The sequence below is a fragment of the Hemicordylus capensis genome, chromosome 6, assembly GCF_027244095.1.
Source record: "Hemicordylus capensis ecotype Gifberg chromosome 6, rHemCap1.1.pri, whole genome shotgun sequence".
Taxonomy (NCBI): Eukaryota; Metazoa; Chordata; class Lepidosauria; order Squamata; family Cordylidae; genus Hemicordylus; species Hemicordylus capensis.
In genome coordinates this window covers 130,130,494-130,157,705 of record NC_069662.1, presented here as the reverse complement: position 1 = coordinate 130,157,705, position 27,212 = coordinate 130,130,494, and the positions used below count along the sequence as shown (strand labels likewise).

The following is a 27,212-nucleotide window of genomic DNA, read 5'->3' as shown; positions in this document are numbered from 1 at the left end:
ACCTTATACAAAAATCTGACTAAATTGAAGTCAGTATGGTGTGCGCTTGATGGAATGCGGCTCTTTGTTGCTGAATGCGGCATCAGATGTAGCGACTGCATTACAATTCTTAGAACAGTCAAGGGTGACTCTCAGAGCAATCAGCCTTTATAGACAGAATTTGTTTTTTGTCATTATCTGTGATAGGATACTGGGATCTCCATCTCCCCACAGTAGGGAAACATTATAGAATACATACAGATTTAGCTTTAACTCACACAAAGTGATTTTATGGCCCATAGCAAAATTGCTTGAGCATGACTCATATTTTTGGCTCGGGTGTGCTTTTGCGGGAGTTACTTTTGCTTGCAAATGACTGCAGAAACATCTTGCTGTATCGTTATCATAATTGCTAAACTGTCTAAAGTCATTATGCTCAAATGTCTGCCACAGTGCTGGCAGGACAGCCTGTTTTATTTATTTACTCTGTGTGTGTGTGTGTGTGTTGGGAGAAAAATTGTTCTCTCTCTGAGTGATTTGACAGACACTAGAAATACCTGCATTGACAATAAAGTCTGGTCTTACCTATTGTCTGAAGTCTAGACAGACTATAGATTTGTCTCTTTGACATGCCATACTCCAAGCTATTTGGAGGATTTTGTACATCCCTCTCAGATTAGCCATAAGGAAATGGATTTAGTGTTTATCCAGAATTAATTTCTTGGCTTTTTTTTTTTCCTATTGGAAGCAGAAAAGATACTTCCAATAACAAAAATGGAGGGCGGAGTTAAGGTCAGAATCCAGTTGGATTTTACGTGATTTACATTCATGTATAAAGTCCATTGAATTGAATATATCCCCGTTGGATTAACCTATTTGTGGACTGAACATTATCTGCATAATTGTCCAGTTCAGATGTGCAGTCAAAATTAAATCCTGGCTTGGTGCAATGTCTCAGCCTTGGAAGCATGATCTCGGGTTTCAAATCCTGGTTTATTTTGGAATTCTGATAATTTCTGATTATATTATACAAGCGTATGAACCACTGGGATCAGGCCCCATCCCCATCAGTGGCAAATCTGCCTATGGAGCCACCCTTTAAAACAAGGTTAAGGGAGCAAGAGCTCACTTACCCCATTTTTCTGCTCATGTCAGCTGCGGCTGCAAGCAGCCACGGCTGACAGACTCAGGGAGGGGAGGGGGTGATCCCTATAATGCACTGCACACTTGTGCATTGCATTATTGGAGCTCCGGGGGCGGGGGGACATTGCATCTCAGCACCCCAACCCTTGGAGCTGCCAGCAGCAGCCGGTGCTCGTCTCAGCAGGTGATCCGCCCACCCAGGGATGGTGGAATGGTCATCTGCAGGGAGGTAAGCACTTTCAGGCTTTCTCCCCGCAAACCGGGTAGCCTTTTCTCACTGCTTGTGAGAAAGGGCTCAGTGTCTCACAAACAGAAATAAGGGATGGGTCATGAAGGCAATAGCCCCTGCACTATCACCTCTGGGGAGCATGAGGGACTGGGTTTAGGCTTGTGCCCTGCTTAGGTTTGCTTGGGCATGTTATTTGTTTGAGCCAGTACCTCTACTTGGGGTGGCTGTATGTCTATGGATTTCTTGTGGGGTCAGGATTTGATCTTTAAAAAAATGTCTTATTCCAATGTGAATATTGGCTGACATGACATGCAGCCTAATGTTGACATTTCCCTTTCACTGGGGCTGCTGTGCACATAAAATCTAGCCCCAACAGAGCTGTGTGAGAGCACAGTTGTATAATGACTTGGAAATGCACACCTGCACTTGCAGCTTCCACTGAAAACAATGGAAGCTTGGTTGTGCAAGTGTGGGCATGCATTTCCTAGTTGTTGAGCAACTGCGCTTTTGCACAACTCTGCCCAGGGCTAGATTTTATGTACACATCAGCCTGGGCAGAAGGGAAATGCCAGTGTCAGGCTGCACATCATGTTGGCCTTTGAACTGAAGTTCTTTTTCACAAATCACCCATCCATAGGTTTATGACATTTATTTTATGACACCATAAAAGGAAGAGTCATGAGCAAATTGTGGAGCCCATGTCTAGTGAGTTTAAAATAACCTTAATATTTTCATTTTCTGATAAAGTTGTTGTTGTATAGAATCTACTTTTTTTTAGCTGTTTGATTTCAGCATTGTCTCTGAAAATAACTGAACACATTTATTTTCACAGTCAGGGGTCTATTTTCTCTCTGCCGCTTGTGCATTCCGCCCATTAGCATGAATCTGAGTTATACACACATGTCCAAGAAAGGACAGACTTAAATAATCCATGTGTGTGTGCACACATGATGATGGTGTGAAAGAGCAGGTTCTCTAGTTTAGTTTTTATTTGCAAAATGGAAATGAAGTATTCAGATTATAGTGTGTGTGTATGGGTGGATGGATAGATAGACAGACTATAGAAATTATACACAGCTTCTGCATCTGTTGATGAGTGTTATTCATATTATATAAAGCAGTGACAACAACTCCATTAGCTAACTAAACTTTATTACCTCTTATGACTGAGTTGCATGGGATAAAAATGTGATGATTAATAGCTGGCTTCAGTACTTGCATATCCAGCAGGTACATTCAAGAGGGAGTTGAATTCAACTGCAGATACTTCAGTGATGGAGCACAAGATGTTACTGTCATGAATATTATCCAACAGTCTCTTTGAAACTTATCTTGTGCAGCTCCCATTGAAATGTATGGGAGCTGGCTGAGACATTGGGTGCTATCCTGCATACAGCTTGTGTTAGTTAAATTAGAGTTTGCACAGAGATTCCCAGTAGACTGTGACCATTGACGGATTAAAGCCTGAAAATAAATAAATAAAAATAGGTGTCTCTCGTATCTTAGGTTTTTGATACTTGGAACCAAACTAGGTGATACTACAGAGATCTACTGTCCCTCTGAATTCTTCCAAAAAGCAGCTATAGGGGTCTGCTGATTCAGGGCTCTAGGGGAGGATGAGTTAAAACCACCCCCCAATACCATATCCCTGTTGAAATTTCCTCCCTCAACAAAGCTGTTTGTCCCACTAGGAAAAACTGAATTTTCCCTAATGGGGCAAGTAGCAGCTCAGACAAGAGGGGTGGGGAGTTGGGGGATGATTTTTGTTGGGAAAATCCCCTGGACTCCCCATCCCCGTGGTTGTTTTTTGTAAGACTTTAAGAGATGGCAGATTAAATCATAGATCTCTTGCACCTCTTCTGGCTTGGTCTTCAGTGATGAATCACAAATAGAAATTAAATTGAGAAGAATTAGGGTATTACACCCTTTAATTCCAGTGTAACTAATATTGTTGCTCCCAAAGAGTCCGGAGAGCTGTAGTTTGGTGGGGTGCAGAGAAGGGTCTCCTAGCAGTTCTTAGACGCTTCACAGGACTATAATTTCCAGGTCTCATTGGGCAGAGAGTGCCTATTAAATCAGTTCAGGTTTGTGGTATGGATGGATATGCCCCTAATAATGTACTTGGCGTTCCCAAATTCTGCTGCTATGGGACTCCAAAATAAGAAAGCTCTCAGAGAACAGAGTATGTACTGCTCACCAGTGAGAGAGAATATTATATGATTCTTGTTGAGGTTTAGAACTAGGAATACATTCAAATCAATAGGACACTTCAGATCTTCAGCTTTAATATCATGATATAAAGGTAAAGTGTGGCATCAAGTTGATTTCGACTTGTGACACCCAGCCCTGTGGTTTTTCTTTGGTAGAATACAGGAGGGGTTTAGCATTGCCATCTCCTGCTCAGTATGCGATGGTGCCTTTCAGCATCTTCCTATATCACTACTGCCCGATATACGGGGATTCAAACGGGCAACCTTCTGCTTGTTAATCAAGTATTTCCCCACTGATATAGAGATCAGTTAATAGCCAGTTCCTGCTGGTGGTCACATCAGGCTCGTATCTTAGGAGTGACATTTGAAACCACACAGCAAGGGCTAGCTAGGCAGGCTTCAAATTATGTTAAAAGGAGGGTTTGCTTTCTGCAGTTAGGAAAGCTGTTCTCAGCTGAAGAACATATAATATCACATCACACCAACATTCACACACACGTGATCTGCCAGTTTCTAGGATGAGGAACCCGAGCTGTTACACTTCTTGCGTGGTGCAAGAGTGCCCTGGCTCCCTTCCACTATACACCTAAGGGAACATCTCAGCTAGGTGCTCCATCCAGAAGCCAAATGCATGATAGTCTGGGGTTTGGGTTATCTCTCCCCATTGTTTTGAGACTTGCATGAATAGGCCATTGCATACCTGACCTCTGTATGGAGTGCTCATTTCAGATTTCCTCTGGGTGCATAGTTGAAGGGTGGGGTGCACCTGAGGGACACAAGATCAGTGCCATTTTGGCAAGCATTTGAACTAGGCCATTGATCAAAAGGCTTGCTTAGCTATAAGACCGAGAGGCTGTTCTCACGAGCAGGCTAAGGCAGCCAAGCCCGCTCTTGGCCACCCGTGAGAAGCAGCGGGAGGCAAGCAACTGCCGCCGCCGCCACAACAGCAAACCCGCTTGCAGAGCCCTCCTGTAAAATGAGGTTAAGAGAGTAAGTGTTCTCTTGCTCTCTTAACCTCATTAACACTTGCTCTCTTAACCTCATTTTCTTGGTTGTCTGCCAGTCCCGGCTGCTTGCATTGGGGGAATCCCCACAATGCACAGCGCACTCGTGGGGTGCACATGGGGAATTTGGGGTGCCTGGGTCATGCTGGTCGCTGACTGAAATAAAGAGATTGATTGATTGGGTGCCGCTTCCCATCCCCTGACACTCCGTGCTGCTGGCAGCTACCAGCAGTTGTGTGGGCGGGTGATTTGCCCGCCTAGGAAGAGAAGAGGGATCGTCTGCGAGGAGGTAAGTGCTAGCAGCCTTCCACCCACTTTCTCTCCATCATGAGAAAGGGCTCCTAATGTATCATTCTCCAGCCACTTCCTTCTCACTCAGGCATAGATATATAGGTTCAGGGGCGTAACGAGGCTGGAGTGGGCCCAGACACAAAATTTTAAAATGGGCCCCTCGCTCACTTCACACACACTTCACACACACGCTCACTTCACATTTGACTTGCCTTTGGGGGCCCCCTCGAGGCGTGGGGGCCCCCAGGCAGCCGCCTCCCCTTGCCTAATGGTAGTTACGCCCCTGTATAGGTTAAAACAACAGACTGCAGCAGAGGGATGAGGCAAGTAGCGAGACCCTTCTGTCAGCCTCAGAACCACCAACTTGTTGAGGGGTATGAGGAGAAACATTAAAACCCTCACACGGTAGAGTATGATCTGATCTGATACTCAGTTATCTGTGACCTAAAAAAGAAGAAGCTGACACTTGGCTCCCTGGTCCACTGGGGATGATTCTTAACAGCTACAGATAAGCAGACATGGTCGCAGACACATATATTTATTGTTAAATTTGTATACCGCCTTTCATTAAAACAATCCCAAGGCAATTCACATCAAAAAATTAAAATGACTATAAAAATTACACAATTAAAATATTAAGCTAGAATATAAAAGCATAGATCTGACTAAAGAGATTTAAAATACAAGCACAATATAACCATACAAAATACAAACGAGCAGCAGTAGAGACAATCATATAAAAGCCTGGGTAAAAAGCCAAGTTTTCACTAGGTTTCTAAAAACTGATGGTGACCAAGGAGTGAATACCCACTAGGAGAGCATTCCAGAGTCTGGGGGCAGCAACAGAGAAGATAGAAATGGTCACTAAGAACATAAGAGCAGCCCTGCTGGATCAGGCCCAAGGCCCATCTAGTCCAGCATCCTGTTTTACACAGTGGCCCACCGGATGCTGCTGGAAACCTACAGGCAGGAGTTGAGGGCATGCCCTCTCTCCTGCTGTTATTCCCCTGCAACTGGTACTCAGTGGCATCCTGCCTTTGAGGCTGGAGGCAGCCTCTAGCCCCTCTGACTAGTAGCCGTTGATAGACCTCTCCTCCATGAAGTTATCCAAACCCCTCTTAAAGTCATCCAGGTTGTTGGCTGTCACCACATCTTGTGGCAGAGAATTCTTCAAGTTGATTATGCGTTGTGTGAAAAAGTACTTCCATTTTTTGGTCCTAAATTTCCTGGCAATCAATTTCATGGGATGACCTCTGGTTCTAGTGTTATGTGAGCTGGAGAAGAATTTCTCTCTATCGACTTTCTGCACACCATGCATGATTTTATAGACCTCTATCATGTCTCCCCGCTAGTATAGGTATACTATGTCAACTGGATCACCTTTATCCACACGCTTGTTGACACTCTCAAAGAACTCCAAAAGGTTGGTCAGGCAAGATTTACCTTTGCAGAAGCCATGCTGTTCTTTCCCAGCAGGGCCTATTCTTCTATGTGCTTTACAATTTTATCCTTGAGGATGCTTTCCATCAATTTGCCTGGAATGATGTTAAGCTAACTGGCCTGTAATTTCCTGGATAGCCCCGGATCCCTTTTTGAAAATTTGTGTTACATTTGCTACTTTCCAGTCCTCTCCACTAGATAAATAGATAGAAGATAAAAATGGTCACTAAAGCGACCATTCAGGCTTGAGCCATAGAGATAGAAATGGTCGCTAGAATGATCATTCAGGTGTCTGTTCACTCAACATCCTGGAATCCTTGTGAAGTGGCTGGGTTTGGAGTGGATGTCCCACCCACCCTGTAATGTGTCTGTGGTTATCTCGATTATCTTGAAGGCTGTTTTGGAGTGTTGCAGAGCATGGAAGGGCTCATAACGGATCTGTAAGCTCCTAGCTCATGTTCTCCTTAGCTTGATATGATGTGGATGGAGATGTTTATTGGAATTCTGATGGTGACATCAGGATCAGACTCTCAAAAAGATCAGGCTCTTTAGTACATGTGTCATCTGGAAGCAAAAATACAACACAGCAGCCTTCTTAGTTCTGTTACATGTTCATAGTATGGAGACTTTATCTGGCATGTCCACATAGCTTTGGATTTTTTTTTAAAAAAGCTCCATTACAGCCACAGCTTAAAACAAAACTTGTATTACCTTTGCACAGGGATTGCTTTAGAAAAAAAGGACAGTTTTGTCTACACCTGTACATATTTAAGAGAGAAATAGTTAAATTGCTGACTGATGTATCCAATTTCTCATTCTCTCTCTCTCTCTCTCTCTCTCTCCTGCTTAAATAGGAGTTCTTTAATGGAAAAAATGCCCAAGTTTGAAAAATCAGTCAGTTTAATTACTGTGGTTTATGAAGGCCATCACCCATTGCTGATTACTGGAGTGATAAAATCTTTAGCTTTTGTAGCCTCTGTAGGGGGTAAGCCAATGTAAGTAGAGAAAAGTCCAGTAATTATCACCCTAAAGCCTTGTGTTTCTCATTACAATATTCACTACTTTAGGTTGCCCACGAGTCTTTGAGATCTTAAATGTACCTATTAGTTTATATGCCAATGAAAAAAGAATGGCATGTTTTTAAGCTGAACTTCTAAGAATGTACATGTATGAAGTACTTATAGTGGCTTAAAATAATATACGCCCAATCCAGGTATATGTGATATGTAAAATATAGCTTTACGGGATGTAGTGGCTCACTTCCTATCCAACATAAATCTCTCAGTGGGCAGCTGTCACACTACTTAGTCGTGACTAAGCACTGTTGAAATCAATGAGATAACTAACTTCTAGGGATGTGCAAGCTCCAGCGTTCAGCCAGTTTGGTGGTGGGTGGGTGTGTTCACTTTTAAGGAGCAGCCCTCCCCGCACACCATGGTCTCCCCCCCGCTCACCCGCCATGTTTCCTCCGCCAGCACTCTCGCCAAAATCGCTGGTGTGGGGTGGCAGCGTACCTTCTTGCCGCCCCAGTCAGCATCAAACCAGAAGTGCCCGACGTGCACGGAGCTATGCTGCCACCCCACGCCAGCGATTTTGGTGAGAGTGCCAGTGGGAGAAACGTGGCGGGAGGGGGGCACTCTCCTTGCTCCTTAAAGGTAACCCCCCCACACTGTGGTCGGACTGCCAAACCATTCCAGAGAAGGACCTCCAAACCAGTTTGTGCACATCCCTACTAATTTCAGCCCCATTAATTCCAATGGCCCACATCTTACAGCCATACAGTTGCAGAAGAAGGGCTGTGGGTCTGCAGGAAGTCTCTCTGTGCTAAAGGTTTTTGTGCAGTGGACTGGATGCGGAGAGGGAGTGATGTTCATGTCTCTCCTCTTGCTGCAAAAACCATTTCCACAGCATGACCCTCAGGAATCGATTTGTGCAAATGGAAAGGGCTTTTGGCGAAACTCACTTCCCCATTCCTGACGTGCCTGGTCTGCTCTGCAAGAAGCCTTCAGTGCAGGGACGCTAATGGCTTCCTGTGGACCGAGAGCACTTTTGTCGCTGTGCAGCTGTATACTGTGCCAGCCAATGGGCCCTGGTCATGACTAATGTAGTCCAGGACTGAAATCAACCTATCTCCCAAGTGGAATTGGAAGAAGGGCCATAGCTTAGTGGTAGAGCATCTGCTTGGTATGCAGAAGGTTCAACCCCTGGCATCTCCAGATGAGGTTGAGAGAGACTTCTGCCTGCATCCTTGGAGAGCTGCTGCCAGCCAGTGTAGACAGTACTGAGCTAGATGGAGCAATGGTCTGACTCAATATAAGGCAGCTTCCTAAGAGAATGGTATAGGAACATAGGTCCATAGGCCACTGGTCCATCTGGCTCAGTATTGTCTACACAGACTGGCAGCAGCTTCTCCAAGGTTGCAGGCAGGAGTCTCTCTCAGGCCAATCTGGAAATGTTCCAAACATTTTATCAGATGGGTTCCCCACCTCCCTATATCCTTTGCTTCTTTAGCCAGTCAGCTATGTCGTAGTTAGTCTCAAGGACAGCGTCAGGAGGTTTGGCTTCCTGAAGCCCTCTGCAGTGCCCCTTCCAGAGGCTGAGGCTAGATTCCCTGCCCCCCCCCATACACACCTGTTCAGGCAAGTGGCAGCAGGGGCAAAGGTCAGCAGCAGCTGCCTCTTGCCAGCCTTCCTCCAGCATAGGTAGCAACAGCTGCTGCTGCTTCTCCTCCTTCTTGCCTGCCCATCGGTTCTCTGGGGGACTAAGCGGGCAGCAGCAGTCATAGTGATGCTATGCAAAGGAGTCGGGACCTACCGAGAGTGTCCTGCCCAAGGACCTCTGCAAATCTGGAGCTGGTATTGTTTACTGTTGTTGGAATCAGTTGTCTGCTACGGGTCCTCCTCCGAGTTGGAGACTGGAATGTGAGAACAGCTTCCAAGGGAGTTAGAGCACACGTCTGACTGGCTGTTGAACCTGCAAGTACATTGTAAAAGCATTTTCTAATCTGCAAGCTCTACTCTTATTTCTCTCCCTCCAAGCAGAAGAGATGATTGGGGGAAAGAGGGCACCAGAACTTCCTTACGCTGCCCTAGCTTGTAAGAAAGAACAGGATTGCTTTCTAGTGCAGATCCCTAGATTTGGCACAGGATCATGGCTTCCGTAAGTTGGCATCTTCCAGGGCTGAAATAAGCATACTGAAGGTAACCTGTGGATTGGCTGTACAAAATGTCAAATTCCCCAGCATCTTAATGTGGAATAATAAAAAGGGACATATAAAATAATATAGTTTCATAATATTGTACAGAAACTTAATGAGGAACAATGAAAAAATGCATTTAAAGTAACAAATTAGCTGGTAGGAATAGTCATCCTATTTTCCTAGTGCATTTAGTTGTTTTTTATATGCACAGTAAAATCAGCTAGACTAGGTAATTGTTATAGCTGTTTGCCTGTGCTACAGGGAATTGGGGGTGTGGGGGGATGTTCAGTGCAAATTTGGGTTAAAGCTACATTATGTTAATGTAATTGCATTGTTGTTTGCAAAATTCAGCAAAATAGGCATGCTGTCTTACTAGTACCAGCACATATTTTCTGGAGAAATATCTTCCAAAGAAAGAATTAGTTTGTATAATTAATCATCTTTATGATTCTTCTGTGGTTTGAGTCTGTCACTTTCAATAGCAACCTTGCTTGTGAGGAAGGACTTAATTATGGTGTTAAAAATTTTTTTTAATGGTTGGTAAAGTTGTGTGTACTTATAAATGTATAACGCTATGGAATGTATGTCTTGATAAGGAGCTGGTTAGCCTAAAATTGCAGCACATTACAGACGAGTTCAGGACATTAATTTGCTCCATAGAAAAGCGGAAACTACATATTTGAACTATAATTTTATGGTATTTGCAGGCGCTTTGGCCGTGATCCAGCAGACCGCAAGTACACAGGTTTGGTGGCTTAAAAAAGCAAGAGATCCATGCATTCCTTATGCAAGCCATGCCAATCTGTGCCTCTCCACGGCAGACAGTGGAAACCTGGCGCGTTCACAGACTTTTGGAACATAGCTCTTGAGTCTGCAAAACTTCCAGAGACAACTACTTGCATTTAAAATAAACAATAAAACAGCCTCATGTTAGTTTACATTCAGGACCCAGGTTTTGAGCTAGCTCTTGGTGACAGAGCGTTCTTAATAGCATGAAATCTCAAAAATGATTAGACAGAGTCATGGAGGGTGTGTCTTTCTATGGCCCAGAGCTTCATATCCTGCATGTGAGGACCAAAAGGTATATGGTTGACCATTGTTGGAGAAGATGGTTGGTCTGAGCCAGCAAGGCCTTTCTTGGATAAAAGCAGTAGTCTGCCATGAAAGGCTCATTTTACATGACTTGTCCTCTTTGCTAAGTAGGGTCTGCCCAGGTTGCATATGAATGGGAGACTACATGTGTTTGCTCTGTAAGATATTCCCCTGAGGGGATAGAATAGCACCTGCATGCAGAAGGTTCCAAGTTCCCTCCTTGGCAGCATCTCCAAGATAAGACTGAGGGATTCTTACCTGCAACCTGGGAGAAGCCGCTGCCAGTCTGTGTAGACAAAACTGAGGTAGATGGACCAATGGTCTGGCTCAGTATATGGCAGCTTCTTACGTTCCTATGACATTCTGAAGCTGAGAGCTCCTCCTCCCAGCATCATATGGTAGAAATAATCCAGCTGTCCTTGCTAACTTTCAGAGCGACCTAACGATTCCTAACTCACATACTCCAGCAGCCTTACTTTGGGGTGTGGGGGACAGATTAAGAGCAGAGAAGCAGTCTGTAGTGGTGGTGGTGATGCTTAACACTGTCCTTGCCTACCACGTTTCTGCCCCAAAGTGCACTCCCATCTCTTGGTGGAGCAAGTGAATGGAAGCCCAGAGACGAAAGTTTGGGGCGGTATACAAATTTGATAAATAAATAAAATAAAATAAAATAAAATAAAATGAAATAAAGCACAATTGGAAATGGAAAAGCAGCAGAAGAGAAATGGGCTAAGTACACCCTCCCCCATAATGTTTCTGCTCTAAGCCATTCCCTCCTAAAATAGCTTTAAAAAAAAAAAAAGCGGATGGGGGGATATCTTTTAAGAAAAATGGTTCTGTTTGCATATAATGTGTAGTTCCTTTGGCTGTAAACCCAAACAAATATATAATATTGACTGTCACTGTATAATGAGTCTCTTGGAGACTGAGTCAACAGCTCACTCCGTCTACTTTTCAGAGGCCAAAGAGAAGTAAATGGGGACTGGAGCAGGAAAGGTTAGGTCCTGTTATTGACTCTCGACAACTGTGGTTGTGGTTGAGCCTATTATTGACTAGTCCAAAATCACTTGCCAAATTCTGATTCAAAGATGGTTTCTGACCCTTTAATAGCTGCACTTCAAGGAAAAATTGGGAAGACGCAGCTTATCCTGTTGTGGTGTTGCAGAGATGGAAGAAGCCACCCGACTATACTGTTAGGTAGTTACACAGCTCAGTGACACACAATGTTAGGAATGCAGATTTTTCTCTTCCTAAATAATACTAATCCTACTATCCTTAGCCAACTAGTCCAACATAACCTTGCTCCTTAGTATGATAGTTGCAAGGGGGCATTTTGGTGAGCATGACATTTTAGGAACATGCAGCATCCTTGAAGCAAAATTCCATACATGTCTGCTCAGAAGTAAGCCCCACTGAGTTGCATGGGGATAATTCCCTAGTTAATGTGTCAGTTTTTCATCTTAGTTGTTTTGACATGTTACACCAAACTTCTAATGGCCCAATGACACAACCTTACATTGGCACAATATGTCAATGTAAGGATATAAGAACCTGCTTTGTTCTGAGTCTGTGGGCTTAAATTGGCCATTGATTGAGCAAGTTACTGTCTAGACTTAGCAGTGATGGCTAGTGGTTTTCCTCAGGCAAAAGTCATTCCCTGCCACATTAGCTGAGATTTCTGTATCCTTGAAGCAAAATGTCCCTGGAAATGTCAGAGACTGGACCTCCCAAGAGTCCACATTATGTCTTGCACATCGCAGTATATGGGGTAGGGGATATGTGCTGGAACATCACAGTGTATGCACTGTTGATTTGAGGTTAGGGCCATAGCTCCCTGATAGTGCATCTGCTTTGCATGCAGAAGGTGCCAGATCTGACCCCTGAAATCTCTACATTAGGCTGGGAAAAGCTCGTGCCTGAAACCTTGGAGAGATGCTGCCAGTCAGTGTAGATGGTACTGAGCTAGATGAACCAAGGGTCTGTGTTAAGCTTTCAGACTGTCTATCTGTTGGACTATTGGGTTACCCAAAGCAGAGAGAACATTATGGAGATTTGGGGGAGTTCTGCATTCCCGATGGGAGAAAGCATGGATGTCTGGATTTCCTAGGGCTTTGGTTTAAACTGTGTGAGTGAGGAAGACGGGTTGCTTTCTAGTTCCGTAATGTTCAGTGCAGTCAGAACTGTTAACTCCCCAAACTGTGGTTGCATTTCTAGATATGCTGAATGGCTGTGCCCTGGTCATGGAACCAAGCAAAGAGAAGGCGACGTCATACTTTATCCTGAGTGGTGCCCAAAACCAGTGCCCAGAACCAGGAGAGGAGAGCTGGTCTTGTGGTAGTAAGCATGACTTGTCCCCATAGCTAAGCAGGGTCTGCCCTGGTTGCATCTGAATGGGAGCCTTGACGTGTGAGCACTGCAAGATATTCCCCTCAGGGGATGAAGCCGCTCTGGTAAGAGCAGAAGGTTCCAAGTTCCCTCCCTGGCTTCTCCAAGATAGGGCTGAGAGAGATTCCTGCCTGCAACCTTGGAGAAGCTGCTGCCAGTCTGTGAAGACAATCCTGAGCTAGATAGACCAATGGTCTGACTCAGTATATGGCAGTTTCCTATGTTTCCTATGTTCCTAACCTGGTGCGAGATGCCAGTGTCGTGGAACATTTAGGGAACAGTGACCATAGTGTGATCAAATTCAGCATACATGCAAGGGGAGAATTGCTAACACAGAGACTTTGAATTTCAGAAGAGGAAACTTCTCTAAAATGAGAAGTTTGGTGAAAAGAAAGGGAAAATCAGGAGCGTTACTTTGCTCCAGAATGCATGGAGTTTTTTTTAAAAAAAATTATAATAAAAGAAGCACAGTTATAATGCCAAAAAGGATTAAAGGTGCCACCAAGTCCGGGAGGATGCCAGCTTGGCTAACAAGTAAAGTCAAGGAAGCTATAAAGGGGAAGAAAGCCGCCAGAAATTGGAAGAAAACAGATAGGAACACAAACTCTAGCAGAAGAAATGCAAGAAGACAGGAAGGGAGGTGAAAAGAGAGTTTGAGGAACATTTAGCTAAAAGCATCAAGGGGAATAATAAAAACTTCTTTAAATATATCAGAAGCAGGAAACCTGCCAGGGAGGCGGTTGGACCATTTGATGATAAGGGCGTGAAAGGGATTATTAAGGAGGATATGGAGATTGCAGAGAAGCTGAACAAGTTCTTTACATCTGTTGTCACGGCAGAGGATACTGACCATATAATGCTCCAGAACTGAGCTTCTCAGGGACAGAGGCTAGAGCACTGAGTCAGATAGAGGTGAGAAGAGGTGACATTCTAAACTGTCTGGAAAAATTAATAAATTGCCAGGGTCAGATGGCATCCACCCAAGAGCTGGCATTAATGCTGAGACTCGGCATTAAAGAATTGCTGACCTCCTTGCTAAAATATGTAACTTATCCCTAAAATCAGGATCTGTACGAGAGGACTGGAAAGTAGCCAGTGTAACACCCGATTTTCAAAAAGGGATTGGGTGGGGGTGGGAATGGCAAATTACAGGCTGTTTAGCTTAATGTGTGTTCCAGGAAAATTGATGGAAAGAATTCTCAAGGATAACATTGTTAAGCATATAGAAGAATAGGCCCTGCTGAAGGAGAACCAGCATGGCTTCTGCAAAAGTAGATCTTGCCTCACCAACCTTTTGGAGATCTTTGAGAGTGTGTTAACAGGTGTGTGGATAAAGGTGATCCAGTTGACCTAGTATACTTGGACTTTCAAAATGTTTTTGTCACTCATCAAAGACTCTTAAAACGTAGCAGTCATGGGATAAGGGGATAGGTTCATGTGTGGATTATGGGTGTACACGAACCAAAAAATCAATTTGAACCAACCATGTTGCTCTGAACTGGTCGAACCATCTATCTCCTTTGATTGAACTGGTTCAGCAGTTCAGGCAGCCGATATAGTTGTGAAGGGGAATTCTTGCCAGATTCCCCTTTACAAGTACAGGGGTGGGGAGCTGTCCTAAAGGTAAGGTAAGGGAGGCCAGGCAGGGGCGGTGAGAGAGGTAATAAGCGCCTTACCTGGCCGGTACTCCTGTGGCCCAGCCGCTCACCCTCCTGGCCCAGCCCCACGTGCACTCCTCCCTCCTTTACCAAGCCACTGGCTCGGCAGCAGCTCAGTCAAGGAGGGAGGAGTGTACTTGGGGCTGAGCCAGGAGGGCGAGTGGCAGTGCCAGCTGGGTAAGGAGCTTATTACCTCTCTCGCCGCCCTTTACCGTTGTCAGCCGGTTCACCCGAACTGGGCCTGGTTCGGTTTGAGGTGAACCCGTTTTCAACAAACCGTTTGTGCACATCCCTAGTGTGGTTTGGTAACTGGTTGACGGATAGGAAACAGAGGGTTCTCTATATGGACAGTTCTCTAAATGGAGGGAAGTTAGAAGTGGGGTCCCCAGGGATTGGTACTGGAACCAGTGCTCTTTATTCATAAATGATCTAGAAGTTGGGGTAAGCAACAAAGTGGCCAGATTTGCAGATGACACCAAACTATTTAAGGTAGTGAAATCCAAAATAATAGATTGCGAGGAACTCCAAAAGGATCTCTCCAGACTGGGGGAGTGGATAACAAAATGGCAAATGTGGTTCATTGTGAGCAAATAGAAAGTGGTGCATATTGGGGCAAAACCCCTGAACTTCACATATACGCTGATGAGGGCTCAGCTGTCAGTGACTGATCAGTAGAGGGATCTTGGGGTCATGGTGGGCAGCTCGTTGAAAGTGTGCGGCAGTTGTGAAAAAGGCCAGTTTTATGCTTGGAATCATTAGGAAGGCAATCATTAGAAAATAAAACTAATGGAATCATTAGAAAATAAAACTGCTAATATTATAATGCCCTTATACAAAACTAGATGGACCTTGGACCTGATCCAGCAGGGCTGTTCTTACATAGCATTTCGCAAGGCTATTTTGCTCACTTGCTCACATTACCTAAGAATTGTGTGTATTTGTTGAATTTGTATACTGCCCAAACTTCTGTCTCTGGGTGGTTTACCACATAAGAGATAAAAGACTTGGGTGAAAAATAAGCCTTGAGCAACAAGTTGTCAGAGATGGGGAGGCTCTTATCTCAGCAGGAATTGCATTTCAGAGTCTCAGGGCAGCAACAGAGAATGCTCATCCCTGCGTAGCCACTAGACGAGCTGGTGGCAACTGCAGGCAAACTTGAACAAAAGTTTCAGTTTTTGACTTTAGTTGAAGGAGCACCTTAACTTTTAACTCTGCCGTCATAATGTTAGTGGGGGCTGGGGGGACTCCTCTTCCTTGGTCCTGCAACTGCCACAATCTGGTTAACTCTGCTTGAGCACTGCAGAGAAGTACTTCACAGCAGAGGTTAATCCAGATGAAAACCCACAAATGAACTTTATGGAAGGGTGGTATGTACAATTCCTGTGATACCTGCTGTGCACTGAACAGAGACAGTATTTAGCCCGTCTGTGGTATCCCACCCCTTCAGTTAAGCCCACCAATATATACACAGCACTGATTAAAATCATCTGCATGCAGTTTGCTGGCTTCAGCCTCTTGCCAGTGGTTTCATCCATTGTTAGCAATGATGCTAAGTTCTCTGAAGAGTTAAGTACAGTGGAACTGCAGCTTTGTGGAAAAGGGTGCTTTTGGTTACTTTGGTGGCCCTTTCCTTCCATATTACCTCCCACTTTGTTTCCAGCCATGTGTGTGGCATTGGGAGTTGCCTGGAAAAATACAGACTTTTTCAGACTATATATAAAGAAAAATAACGAAGGAGTTTTGATACCACCGCAGGATCAAAGCCAGAATAGGTGAACATATACAATAGGGTGTGTGTGTGTAAAATAAAATTGCAATTGCTTATTCTTTCCTCTTGCCATACTGAGTTAATGGCTTCAGACAAATAGGAATAAACCCCATAGGGAGAATTACAACTACTGTATAGATTTGCAGTATAGAAACGTTTCCTTATAGATTTGATGTTTCATATGATTTGGGAAGGATTGGGTCCAATGTTGCAGTTAGAAAGTGGGGGGGAACTGTATGTAATATTTATTCTTTTGTCAAGTTAAATATCTGTTTTCTCTCTGCAGCTTCATAAATGTATCCATGCAGAAATCTATTCATGCAAAACTGTTTACAGTTTTCTCTTTTCAATACAGCATTTATTTCCTGGGGTAATGTGGACAACTTCAGGATGGTAGAAGCTGTGTTTGGAGTAAACAGTTAATAGTTAATGCTCTCCTGAGATAGAATTTTTCTAAAATGATTCTGTTAAATTGAAAGATTACAAGGATGCTGATAAACCACACTTGGTCCTTATTTTGAAGCCTCGTCTTAGTCATTATAACCCATTTGCCTTGCTGACGCTATGGAGGAACCAAACTAAAATTAACTCAGATTCTTCTTCATGGTCCTTAATTAGCAAGCTTTTCAAAATCTTTTTAACTAGCTCTCTCGAAGCCAAATATACTTTAGAACGGAATATATAAAAAATGAGGAAGCTGGGATGGGCATTTCAGTAAGGCTACATTCCTGGTTTCAAATAAGAGCTTCTTTCATGAAAGACAGTGAAATAGATGTGGGAGCAGTGCTGGCCTACGACATTTTTGTTCTGTAGTGGAAAATCAAAATGGCACCTCTCCTGTGTTCATTCTTGTTAAATGACACACAGAGATAGATGGAGGTGGAAGGCAGGGAAATGGCACCCCTCTGGAATCTTATCTCTTGAAGCGATTGTGTCACTGTGCTTCATCGTGAGGCCAACCCTGAATAGGGGAGAAAACAAGGATAGAACAATAACAAGTACTGCAAGGTATAATAGATTTTCACTTTAACACTGCATTCCTTCTGATCCAAATTACCTGATGAAAACAACTAGGTTTTGCACCACATAACTAGGACAGGAATCCATACTGGCACATGCAAAAGTAATCAGCGCATTCGGCACGTATTTATTTTGCTGCTGAACGCAGAAGTCATTTTAGGAGCTGGATGTCAAAGGGCGGGTGTGGATGTGTGTTAATGGGCAGTAAGATAAATGCTCTCCCGTGTAGCTCATGCCTTCTTTCAGGGATCCCTGATCTTAAGTAGAGCCACGGTACTGGCTTCTACTCGCCAGATAGCTCCAGAAGAAATCTACTACATTTCCCGCTAGACATTAGGGACCTGGGTTATGAAACAGTCTTCTAGCAGAGGGCTGAAACCCTCAAACATTCGCTCTTTATGTATGTTATGGAACCCACTCCCACCTTCAGGGAAAGAGAAATTGTTCCCATAGTTGAAGTGATGGTGGAGAGAGAGATGCAGATGACACAGCTGTGGTACAATAAAGCCAGTCCTCCAAGAATGAGAGAGGCATGTTTCTTGGAGGCTTTTTTGCAGCCCGATTTAGTCTTGTGACCATTCTGTGGATGATGCTTATATGAAGCTGAAACCATTGCTTTTGGCATAGTGACCAATTTTACAAATGCTCTGATGTAGATAATACAACTCATGAGATGGTAACTATTCTTGGACTACCCAGACCTAAAGTTGGGTAGACCTAAAGTTGCCTAAAGTAATATCAATTGACTTTTACTGCTCTTTTCTGTCTGAGCATTGTTTCAATTATGCTATTTCTTATGCTCTTATTCACCAGAAACAGTCTTTATTTTCTGGTACCTGACCCAGGTAAAGCACTCTCCCTATTTTGTCCCTGGTTTTGCCTTTGGGAATGCTTGGTTAAAATGTTGCTTGTGTGAATTGTCCTGATTCAGATGTAAAGCGTAGCCAGGATTGAATCCAGGCTTTGCACAATGACCCAAAGCCTTGGGTGTGCACAGTGTCTCCTTCCCTTCCTTCATGAGGGGAGGAAAGATTCTACTTCCATTCCTGACTTAGAAGATAGTACCAACTAGGATCTCTTACTATGTTCAAATTTGGTGATTCTAGCACATTCACAGATCTCCCCAATCTAGAGCGTTGTCTGGCCTCTGCCTAATTGGACAGCATAAAGATACTTTAAAGTCGTATGTAATCACGCCACGTGATTAGGTGATGAAGGAACAAAGGTAGGGAATGGGCACTCTCTTGTTACTTCCCCTTGTGATTTGATGGGCCAGTTGGATTAGCATCTGCACTATTGAGACTCACCTTTGGAGGCCCACCTATGCTTGAATCTCTAGGTAATATCTGAGGGATATCAGAGAGTAGGGATGTGCACGGAACAGTTCGGAGGCCCTTTATGGACCTCCGAACCAGTTCAAAAGTCCAGCAGTTCGGACGGTTTGAAGGTGGGGAGAGGATAACTTTAATATAGAATATGTTTCCTGGGATCTCCCTGATCATTGATTTTGGTTTTGTTCCTTGGTGGGCCACAGACTGCACTGGCCACTTAGATTACAGGAGGATGTCGATATTTGTGGGGGTTTTATTCTGAGCTAGTGCCATATATACTGAAACTGCGAATACCAAGGCATTAAGTCAATGGGATCGCTGGGGTTAGGTTCTGAAGGGCACAGTAAATTGCAAAAACAACCGAACCATGGAAAGAACCCCAAATAAAGTTCCCTACCATGCTCCATGGGTCCCCAGCATTCCAGCAAACCCCCCCCCCCAAGTCTGCATTCCACCACTTTACTGGCAGGAAAATCACGATTTTAAGCAGTTTTTTTCTTTGAAAATGAGCCCCAAAATGGCTCTGGCTCTCAAAATGGTGGCCGGAAGTGACCTTGAAGGTCATGTCTGGCCGCCACCCCCCAGTCCACGAATACATGGATGTAACCCTTTAATTGCTGTTTTTTCCTCACATATACTGAGGCCAGGTGTCAATTACCCAACTACAGATACGTGAAACCACAGATGCCTGATCTGTGAATAATGAGGTCCTACTGTACATTCAAATGCACTTCACAGTGGAATAAAGATTCTGTTGTCCTGATTTCTGCACGACTAGCTGCTGCTATCCCACTTCATGCGGCTCATGTGCTCAGAGTCAAGCACTAGCGTGCTTATAGAAAAAGGCTCTCGTGTTTGCTGAAACCATGATTAGGTGACAGTGGAAAAGCTGGCAGTTCTTTGTCAAAGCCTATGGGGCAATTCACATTTCAAGGGCTGGAATGGATTACAAGGCTTGAGTAATTTGTTAGATTTTTCTCTGGGGTGATGCTGCCCTTTCGCCTTGAAAAAGTGCTTTAACTGTGGTTATGGCTGGAGGAGTTTTTGGCTGTGCAGTTTCTGGTACATCACACTCAAGATATTTTACTATCCCCCTGGTGTGTCTCTGGAGGATATTGGAGAAACCTATGGTTTTGAGGATTATAAACGCAGATGCAGATACAACCATTTGGAAATCTGCTGCTTTGAAGCTGGATTGCCCTTATCCGTCGCCTTCTTGATCCGTTGAACTGACTGGGAAGGCCTGATCTTGTAAGGACATTGTGGCACACACTGCATTCTGGGCTGTGCCGACTGTGTATTAGGACCGGGTGCCAGTCCTAATACACAGACTTTAAGACGTTACTCATATTCTTGCAGTCTACAGGATATTCATTTCTAGAAGGATCCTAAGAAGGCAGTACTTCATATGCCTCCTGTGACTCCATATTGGGCAGGTTCAGTTGTCACACACAACCTCAGTTAGAGCTGGGCACTGCAGTGTCCCGGAGCCCCGGGAATGCACACTCCCCACCCTCATCCCTGTCCGAGCATCTGCTTCCTATCTAGGTTAAATGAAGCCGAGATTCAGATGACACAAGCAGTCTCCACCTATTTTAACCTCGACAGAAAGTAAACATTCGGGATGGGAGGGCGGAGCACGCATTTCCAAGGCTTGGGGACGTTGCGCAGAGCCTGGCTTCGTGTGACGTCTCAACCAGTCTGTTGTCTCAAATGCTTGGCCATCCTGAATTTAAGGAGGGCAGGATATACGTTATTAAATATACGAAAATATATTTTAAACAACATGGTTATTATGGCATTTTTGTAGCAATAGAACACACAGAGATACACAGTGCGAACCATACTGCTTTGTCTCTTGAAACAGTTCCAGCTTTATATGCTGCATAATATCGTTAAACAGTTTCCCTTTCTCCTATAAGCATCCAGAGAGAGATTACAGACTTTACAGAGCTGTAAAAAATGTGCATGGTTAATTTAAATTCATGTTCTTGGCTTCTAGTGTCCGAGTCTATGAAAATGTACACAGAGAAAGCAGTTTGGTGGTTGTTTCAATCTTGTTTTGCATTATCTCTCAAAAATTGCACCTGGGTTCAGCCCAAATAGATTGTGAGGATTTCCCTCCAGTATCACTGAAGCATTCTGGCATCCTTGCCATTTGAAAAACATATTCCACTTGGAGCATACTTTTGTCCCATCTTCATAACAAATAAATAAATTTTTAAAAATGGAACAGTTTTTCAAGGGATTTTCAGTTTTGAGTTAGAGGAGATTCTGATCAGTTGCATAACATTTTCTCGTTCTGTTCCAGAGATGTTTAGCATTTTTATTATACCCTTGATTGTAGTTGCAATTTATTTCATAGATAAACGAGGCAGAGCCAGAATTCAAAACTGACATCAGAAGGATAATGTGGGGCAGAGAGGGAAACATCTTACACACCTGTAACTCAGCTCCTAGGCTTTTAGTCTAGCTGCTGTGTAGAACCATCAGTGGCTGCTGCTGCTACAGTAGGATACGGACCTTGACTTTTTTGATCTTGTACTGCAGTGAGATCTTCCCTCCCAAACTGAAGTAGAGTTTTATAGCCCAGGATCAGACAGTTAGGCTGTCACCCACAAATCAGTTGAATTACTGTATTTTTGCACCAAGAACGTGCAGGTTCTACCGTTTTTTTACCAACAGAAAAGGAGGGAGTGGGAATGTGAAAGGATAGGGGCTGTCTAGTAACTCCCCATCAGTCACACTTCTCCTTCACAGCCACACCTCACCCCGCCCCCACCGCACTGCTTAGTGTCCAACATGCTGTAGTGCTAAGGAGTTCCATTACATCCCTCCTCTTTTGAGTGACAAGTGAAACAACCAAACTTCCCAGCACCGTGCAAGCTGGATACTAAATGAAAAGCTGTCTGCACCCAGATTAGGCATTGGGGCACAGGCACATTGCTCATTTAGTCAATCGGAAGTTAGGTCGCCTCTCTTATTGCTTAGATAAGGAGGGAGGCAAAGGAAGGAACTCCTTAGCGCTGCAGTATGTTGGATACTAAGCAGTGGGGATGGGGTGGGGGGAGAAGTGGCCGTAAAGGCGGCATGTGGCTGCCAGGGAGTCCCGCTTGCCCCCAGCCCTGCACCCTCCTAGGAACAGCCCTGAGCATGTCCTATCCCCTCACTTACTCCAAGAGCCTGCTGGGAATTCCTAGCAAGGCAGGATCTTCAGAGGATGGGGCAGGCTTCAGAGGTGTGCAAGCCGGCCATTTTGCCGGCTCAGCTTGGGGCTTGGCTGAACCAGGCCCAGTCCGTCCATCGAACTGGGCTGAGCCAGTTTGTGGGCCGGCTCAGGTATACTTGTAAAGGGGAATACTTGAGGACTCCCCTTTACAAGTAAAGGGCATCCCCAATCCTAATGGTAAAGGCTCTGGGGGTGACAGGGGGAGCTAAAGAAAGTGGCCTCTGTACCTTTAGAGGGGGCAGCAGCGCAGACTCCTCCAAGCCCCCTGCCGGCCTCCCAAATGACAACCCGTGCCGGCTGCAGCCTGGTTCAGGCTGGCTCACAAGCTGATTCTTCAAACCATGGGGCGGTACGGTTTGAACTTGGACCACCTGAAACTGGCTGGCTCAGTGTCGGGCCCAGCTCACACATCCCTAACAGACTCTTGGGAGGACGCAGGGCATCCCCCACAGCCCTCCACAAAAGAGTAAGCATGGCGGGAGGGTTAAGGGTCCAGGAGGAGGAGGTGGCAAGGCAGGCTGCGGAGAACAGCTGGGTGCGGGATCTCTAATTCATTCTTAACAAGAACAGCTCAAAACTGTGGGCTCTAAAAAGTTGCGACCGCTTGCCATGGGCAGCATCTTGGTGTGAAAATATGGCAGGTGAGACGTTAGCCCTAACCTTGACAACTCACACATCTGCCCTCAAAGTTCCTATAATGTTGCTATAATGCTGTTTGCAGGCCCCTCCCGGAGTGGTGTTTTCATGCGGTAAGGTGGTCACCTTAGGTGCCAGATTTGGGTGGCAGCAGGATGGCAATATGCCCGCTCTTGCTGCCATCACAGTAGCCCTTTGGGACTGATCTGCTCCTTACAAGCTCTACAAGGAGAGAGGAGGCTGCTGCCAATCTTCCCTCCTTCCAGTACTGTGTGCCACTTGCAAGGCTTTTGGAAGGGAGTTGGCCTCCACCAGAGACACAGAGCAAAGCAGCCTTTGACAGCTTGCCTCAAGCTCCACAATACCTTGGGCTGCCCCTGAGCCCTGTGCTAGGCATTTGTTTGTGTTTGCATGGCGGGTTTTGCCGTCAAGTCATAGGTTACATTTTCTGAATTCTCTGGTGGCAGTGGATCTGGCTTACTGAACTTTGATGTTGTGGGCAATTAACGTGTTGTGCCTATTAGAAACTAGATTAAGGGTCGATTCCCATGTTTCATTTTTGTACTTGCAGGTCAACTCTAGTGTACAAGGGTCCAGTATGGTGTGGTGGTTAGTGTTGGACTTAAACCAGGGAGACCCAGGTTCAAATCCTTGTCCTTGCCATAAAACTTACTTACCCCATGACCTTAGCGAATCACTCTTGCTAGGCCTGACTAATCCCGCAGTGTTGTGAGGATAAAATTGGGAGGGGGACACATTGGCTGACATCCTGATTAAAGCTACATGCCTGAAGCCAAGGGATGCAGGCCCACAGTGGTAGCATCCCTGCTTCTGAAGCACAGTTGCCCATGCAGGGAAAGGGCCATTTTTGCTCATCATTCCTTTCCCTGGAAGCACTCGAAGCAGTGCATAGTTATGTCCCTGAGGGTCGCACAGTCCTCAGGGACATAATGGTATGTTGCTCAGAGCACTTCTCGGGGGAGGGAAGATCGGCAAAAAGCCTCAGAAAATCACACACAGAGACTCGGATCAAGGCAATTACATTAAAGCTGAAGAGCCTGTTTCCTGCAAATAGCTGTTTGCGGGGCATATAGCAACTTCTGATGGATTTTCGGCAGGAAAACAACGTGACAGGAAATGGAAAACTTTCCCCTCCTCATGCCAAGGTCCTATTTGATCCCCCACCCAGTGGGTGCTGTTAGTAAATTAAGAGGTATTTTGTGTTTATTGACACAATTAGCCAGCCATACTTCTAGTCTGGCTCTCAGTTATTAACATTAATTCAAGTCACTGGCATAACTGGAGAAGTCCTTCAAGGGTATTGTTTACATTTGGTTGCAATTTATTGCAATTTGTTAAATTGAGCAAATGTGTTAAATCCATCTCCCCACCCCATCTTCATTAACTTAAATCAGAAGCTGGTCAACTCTTTGAAAGCATCCTTCTAGCTTTTCTTTTAAAATTGAAGGCTACAACTTTCTTTGAAAAGGACCACATGTATGGAACCATAAACTCCTGTTGAGACCATGTAGCCAAAGACCTCTTTTTGTCAGTGAACCTTCCCAGTCCATTTATTTCTTGCAGCTTGCCATCCCACACAGCGATGAGTGGACCCGTTTTGCCCGGACTCTGGTGGAAATACGGGCCAACCGAGCAGACAGCGAAGAAGAAGGAGCCATGGAAATCGCTGCTTAGAAGCAGGAATGGGGTCCTCCGATGTGTCCAGGGCCCTCCATCAACTACATCAGTGTTCAGTGTCAAGTCAGTATTTATTGTGGCTTTTGATGCCAACATTCATGCCAGCATTATTCAGTTCCTCCATCTTAATCACACAGGCTTACATGGTGCACCACAGAAGGAGCTGAAACATTCTGCCCTGGGGCTGCTGTGGACTCTTAAGGCAGCCTTGATGCTGGTAAGAATGAATGGTAGCCCAACCCGTGCTTCTGCAGATTTCCCCATTGTGATGGCTACATCTCTTGAACTGAAGACTTCAGGGTGGTACTGGGGTACAACCTGGTTGCTTGGGGACTAAATCCAACTTCTAATGGCTATGGAGAAGCATGCTAGTGGCCAAACAATTAATATTGTGGCAATGGAAAACATGGCCTGCTTGAATTCGCAGCCCATGAAAAATGAGCCCTTATCAAGGCGATAAATGGTCAGAAGTTTGGGATAACTTCTCTAAACTATACATAAAATAAGAGCCTTCTTTTTACTTCTATCTATAGACGCGAAGAGGTGCGTTCCTTCCCTTCCTTCTCTCTCTTTCTCATTCCCTCTCTCTCCTTTTCTCATTTGCCCCTAACCAGTATGGTAGGGCAAAGGCAGACTTGGGATTGGGAGGGCTGGCTCAGCATGGGGAGCAGAGGGGGGAATATTTGTACACCAATATTTAGCAATAGCAAACACACACAGAGAAAACTCCAGCATTGCTGCTTGCACAGTCACCCATTCTTACCAGCATCGGGGCTGCCTAAGGAGTTTGCAGCAGCAGCCGCCACAGGGCACAATGTTACAGCTCCCAAAACACTGTGCATCACGTGAGCTGCTGTGCTTAAAGTAGGCTCATAATATCCAGAGCATTTTCGTGCTTCATATATCTTTTTGAGAAAGTACAGATGGGAAGACAAATCAAACCGAAGTGGATTGAGTTGTTGCCTTTCTAACTACTTTAGTAGCTGCAGTTCCTAGTCAGAAACCCCTGGCTAAACCTGGGCTCACAAGCACTTCTGGCACAGTCCTATTAAATCCAGTCCTATTAAACCCAATGTGATTGGGTGCAGATGTGGTGTGCTTCGCAACATGGGACTTGGGCCAAAGACCTTAGATGTGGTGTTTCACATGGTGACTTACATTATGAATGGATGTACTATACGAGCATTGCTGCTCCTTATTTATTGCGGTGTGCTGCATGGAACATATTTATTTGAAAGCATTAAAATAAACGATCCTCAAGCATGTGTATAACGAGCAAACTGCATTGTCTCTGCATGCCTGTTGGGGTTATGTTGAGTTCCAAATAACAATTACAGGATGTCACTTTGTACTAAAATGAAACCTGTAAAAGGCTGGTTGAATAAATGGGACTTTTTTTTTAAAAAAAATGCTTATTATTTCTAGGTACTTAAACAATATTTCATGTACAGTTGGTCACTGACTCTGGCTGCAGGCTACAAGTAACAGTCTGAAGAAAGTGCAGTTCTAACATGCAGCACTAGTATGCCAGTATTACATGTCATGACTGATCTGTAGCCTTGTGTGTTCATTGCCCTGCTAACTGGACAAAGAGGCACCTTTTACTATGGTGATTCTCTTTATTTAGCAGGGGGAGAGTAAGTGGCCCTATCCACCCCCAGCATAGTACCTCCAGTGACTGTTGCTGGTGTCTAAAATGCTCTTATAGATACACAGACTGGCTTGTTGGCCAGGAACCCTGGCACTCAAACAAGCCTGTATACCACGGGAATTAGAAGCACACTGCTGGACATGAAGCCGAAGCTTAGCAGAAGAGCACATGCTTTGCACACAGGTATGTGCCATCGAGTTGGTTTCGACTCCTGGAGACCACAGAGCCCTGTGGTTGTCTTTGGTAGAATACAGGAGGGGTTTACCATTGCCTCCTGCCACGCAGTGTGAGAGGATGCCTTTCAGCATCTTCCTAGATCGCTGCTGCCCGATATAGGTGTTTCCCATAGTCTGGGAAACATACCAGCGGGGTTTCGAATCAGCAATCTCTGGCTGGATAATAAAGTTATTTACCCACTGCACCATGCAGACTGCAGGTTTAATCCAACGTAAGGCTTGGGAACCCTGTAGAACTGCTGCTAGTCCGTGTTGATAGTATTGAACTAGATGGAGTCTGACTCAGTAAAAGGCAGCTTCTTATTTCTATACACACAAAGAGAATAGTCGTGTCTAGCCTGCTGCAACTCTACGGATAAGCACCATTTCCCAATGGTCGTTTCTAGGGGCGCATGGGCAGACATTTGCACAAACTGTCAATGAGCAGCAGACCAGACATTACTTCCTCATGTTGCTGCAGCTATGAAAATAGTCTAGAGGGTCTGGCTTGGCGCACCAGCAGAAGCCTTTCAGCAGTGAAACTGCAAACAGAACATAAGGTCAGTGACAGTGCCTGACTTTCAAGGGTTGTTTGGCTACATAACATGAAACTGGAGCCAGTAGCATCTCTCTGTCTAACCTGCCCAAAGTGATCATGAGTGTCTGGCCATGAGGCTTTACGGGTGTTGAATGAGAACTAAAAATGTTAGTACACAGATGGCACCTCTTGCATTTTGTGGCCATTGGGCCCAACTGTTGACAATTTGCCATTTCCATACTAATCACTGTTGGGCCTAACAGCTTTGTTAGTCTTGAAGGCGGCACAAGACGTCTCCCTTTTTCTATTAGTCTTAACGTACATAGCTAGCCCCTGGAATGAAAATGTTACCAGTCTTCCTGTGTGCAGGAGCTGCCGCCTTCTCTTAGCAGACCTGTGTTATCTGTTCATCAGCAATGTTAGTTCTATACTACAGCTTGCAGTAGAGGGTATACCTCAAGCCCTTAAAGAGGCTAGTCATACAAAATGCCCGTTC

At 44.8% G+C, this 27,212-nt stretch overlaps 1 protein-coding gene across 10 annotated transcripts in view; it reads left to right on the top strand.

The window, feature by feature from the left end:
* The window catches only part of DYNC1I1 (dynein cytoplasmic 1 intermediate chain 1), a 344,861-nt gene extending 319,284 nt beyond the window's left edge, over positions 1 to 25,577 (top strand). For all 10 annotated transcript variants that reach the window (XM_053264854.1, XM_053264852.1, XM_053264850.1 and 7 more), the window contains one exon: positions 24,199 to 25,577. In XM_053264854.1, coding sequence (XP_053120829.1) covers positions 24,199 to 24,309 — 111 coding nt within the window. In that variant the 3' untranslated portion in view covers positions 24,310 to 25,577. The remainder of the gene's footprint in view (positions 1 to 24,198) is intronic.
* Positions 25,578 to 27,212: the final 1,635 nt, after the last annotated feature.